General features: G+C 36.2%; 1 protein-coding gene across 2 annotated transcripts in view; it reads left to right on the plus strand.

Moving 5' to 3' along the window:
- The window catches only part of LOC123977567 (tubulin alpha chain-like), an 8,741-nt gene extending 8,414 nt beyond the window's left edge, over positions 1-327 (plus strand). The window contains exon 5 of one of the 2 annotated variants that reach the window (XM_046060364.1): positions 18-327. In XM_046060364.1, coding sequence (XP_045916320.1) covers positions 18-65 — 48 coding nt within the window. In that variant the 3' untranslated portion in view covers positions 66-327. Of the gene's footprint in view, positions 1-6 lie in introns of both variants that reach the window. The other variant, XM_046060372.1, reaches the window with a different exon arrangement.
- Positions 328-2,940: the final 2,613 nt, after the last annotated feature.

Raw genomic sequence — 2,940 nt, forward strand, 5'->3', positions numbered from 1 at the left:
AGAAAGATTACGAAGAGGTTGGCGTTGACTCGTATGAAGAAAATGAAGATGGGGAGGAGTATTAAAGTTCTCTCAGATTGCAACAGTTTTGTTTTTTTTTTTTTTTAATCCCATAAAGAAATGATTTTAAGTCTCCTCCAGAAGCAGTCTGTGTTAATGTGTTAATGTGCAGTTTAACGACTGATATGTAGACCTTTTAATAAACACTAATGTAACTGCCGAGCAGCAATTTGTTCAAGCTCACTCCCATGGTGTTTGGTTTATTAAAAGATGACTCTCCAATAAGAGACTGCCTTATTTCCTTTTAAATAAAGCTATTTACACCTACTTTTCTCGAGTGTACTATGCTTCAAAATTAAGTAGAGGTAAATTTTCATTTCTTGTTCAATAGACAGTCCAAAGATATTTAGTTTAGGTTGTGTGTAAGGCACTTGGGTGAGTTGTGGGTGTGCCGACACAAGATGGCAGTGTGGTGTTCCTGAGAGGAAGCTCACCTATAAGCAGCATACTGCAGGCATAAAAAGCCACTCGACCAGAGAAATCTCAGGCCACCAGCTTGGCACTGAGGTAGACAACATGCCTAACGTTTATACCATAGACGGTATATAAAGGTTTACACACACTCGGACATGCACTAAATGGTCTATGCTACGTGGACAACCCTCGCTAAGTGGTGAAATGTGTGGTGTTGTTCCAATTAAATATAGTTATCTATTTGTTGCTGTGAATGTGCTAAGAGAGCCTAGACTTGTTTTTAAATTAAGGCGGATTTCTCTTCTACAGTAGAAACTACAAGACTAGATTTTCTGTGCAGAACCAGAGACTGACTAAATCTCCAATTCAGGTCTTAATTTTTAATTTCTTTTTTGGATTTAATTTTGTTCACCTAATCACAGATTTCATAGGGCCCTCTGGCCATGGTCTCATCGCCCCAATATGTGAATGTAGCTAACTCCATCAGGAGGTGGTAACTTTAGCACTAAAAATATGGAGGGAAAACACTGAACTATATGAAGTACAGGGAAAACTTCATAAAATACAGAAATGTCTGCTTAGTTTATAAGATCTTGTACAGTTTAGCTCCTCCTCCTTTGTCTGGCCTCATCAACTTTAAATCAACTGTAAACGGAGTTACTAGAGGTGCAGGTAGGAGGGACTGCACAATCCCACTCAAAAAAACTATTCAGACAGGCCATCTTTTCATTTACAGCATCACATCAGTGGAACTCAGTACCACCATCAATTAGAGAGTCTCCAACCTATTACTCATTTAAGAGTAATGTTAAGAAATGGCTTATTGAAAGTCAACACTGTCAAGAATGACACTGGTCCCATCCACCAACAATAACTGTATTATCTATTTTTTGATTTGATCTGCTCATCTTGTTTACTCGATGATTTGTGTTATTTGTAATTTTTTACCTTTTGTCAATTGTATAATGTATGTTATTGTATTATAACAGTTTACTATTTTAGGATGCATAATAACATCTGGCAAGGGGACTGCCGATGAAAACTAGCCTGTGGCTAACTCGGATACGCTTACATTTGCTTGAACGTTGATCAGTGTACATTGTCCCTTTTCAAATAAACAAATAAAAAAAACAAGTACTAGAAACTAGCTTACTAACTGTAAATAAAGTAGTTAAAACTAGCTAACTACACCTAACTTTCGCCTATATAAATGAGTTACAACTAACTAACTATATATACTATACTATATAAGTATAGAAACTAGGTAACTGTAGTCCATATAAAGTAGTACAAAATTTCTAACTGCATTTAGTGTAGTAAAAACTACCTCCACTGCAGCCAGCTGCAACAGTAAAATGCTGCTTACACAGTGATGCATCAGCATTAACAATATCATAATGTCATATATAATAATATATCAATCACATGGGATGAGTACTTTTACTTTGAAGTACAGTTTGCTGAGAATCCGTGCTTTTACTAAAGTAGATCAATTGGCCAGAGGGAGTGTATTATTTTCTGTAGTTCTGGCAGGTTTCAGCTTCAGGTTTCTCCATTTTTAACAGCCTGCAGGTACAGTGAAGCTGTCCTTACTAAGCTTGGCCTTGTGTAAATGAAAATAATGTAATTAAAGTGGGATAAGCTTACACAATAAGGAGGAGGCCGTAGATGTAGGACTCAGAGAAGTCAGGAGGATAGATGAGCTTCAGTGGCAGCTCTGAGAGGACGGGAAACATTTGAGAGGACAGACAACACTCTCCAAATAGCTCAGTTATCTCATGATGATGCAAATCAATACACACACAAACACACACAGCTGTTCAGTGCAGATCCTTTGTACCAAAGTTATCATTAGTGATCATCCAAATTTCAGTCTGAATCATCCTTTTAGCCTCCAGTGCAGAACGCAGGGGGAGGTTGTTCTCCAAGATGAAATACGCTGTGAAAAGAGAAATCATATTTATCAGAGTTGAGGAAAAGCTGCTATTTATTTGCCCTAAATTAAATATATTTTGTAGACAAGAAAGACCAAGTGCATACAGGAGGTATTCATTATAAAAGGTACAGCAAACTTGTGTGTACTTTAGTGTCATGCTTCATCATAGGGTTTGGATCTCTGCTCTTAACTGAGCGTCACTTGTGTATGTATGGAATCCCATTTCCGCCACTTGATGTAAAACAAAAAGTTGCTTATGAGTCATTATACTGAGAAACTTAGCATCTCTAAATATTGACTTAATATCACAAAATATTGACTTAGTATCTCAAAATATTGACTTAATATCACCAAATATTGACTTAGTATCTCTAAAATAATGATTTAATATCTCAAACTAATGAGTTAGTATCTCAATATAATGAGTTAGTATCTCAAAATAATGATTTAGTATCTCAATGTAATGAGTTAGTATCTCAATGTAATGAGTTAGTACATCAAAATAATGAGTTAGTATCGGCAAACAGCAT

The sequence above is a fragment of the Micropterus dolomieu genome, linkage group LG01 (genome assembly GCF_021292245.1).
Source record: "Micropterus dolomieu isolate WLL.071019.BEF.003 ecotype Adirondacks linkage group LG01, ASM2129224v1, whole genome shotgun sequence".
NCBI lineage: Eukaryota > Metazoa > Chordata > Actinopteri > Centrarchiformes > Centrarchidae > Micropterus > Micropterus dolomieu.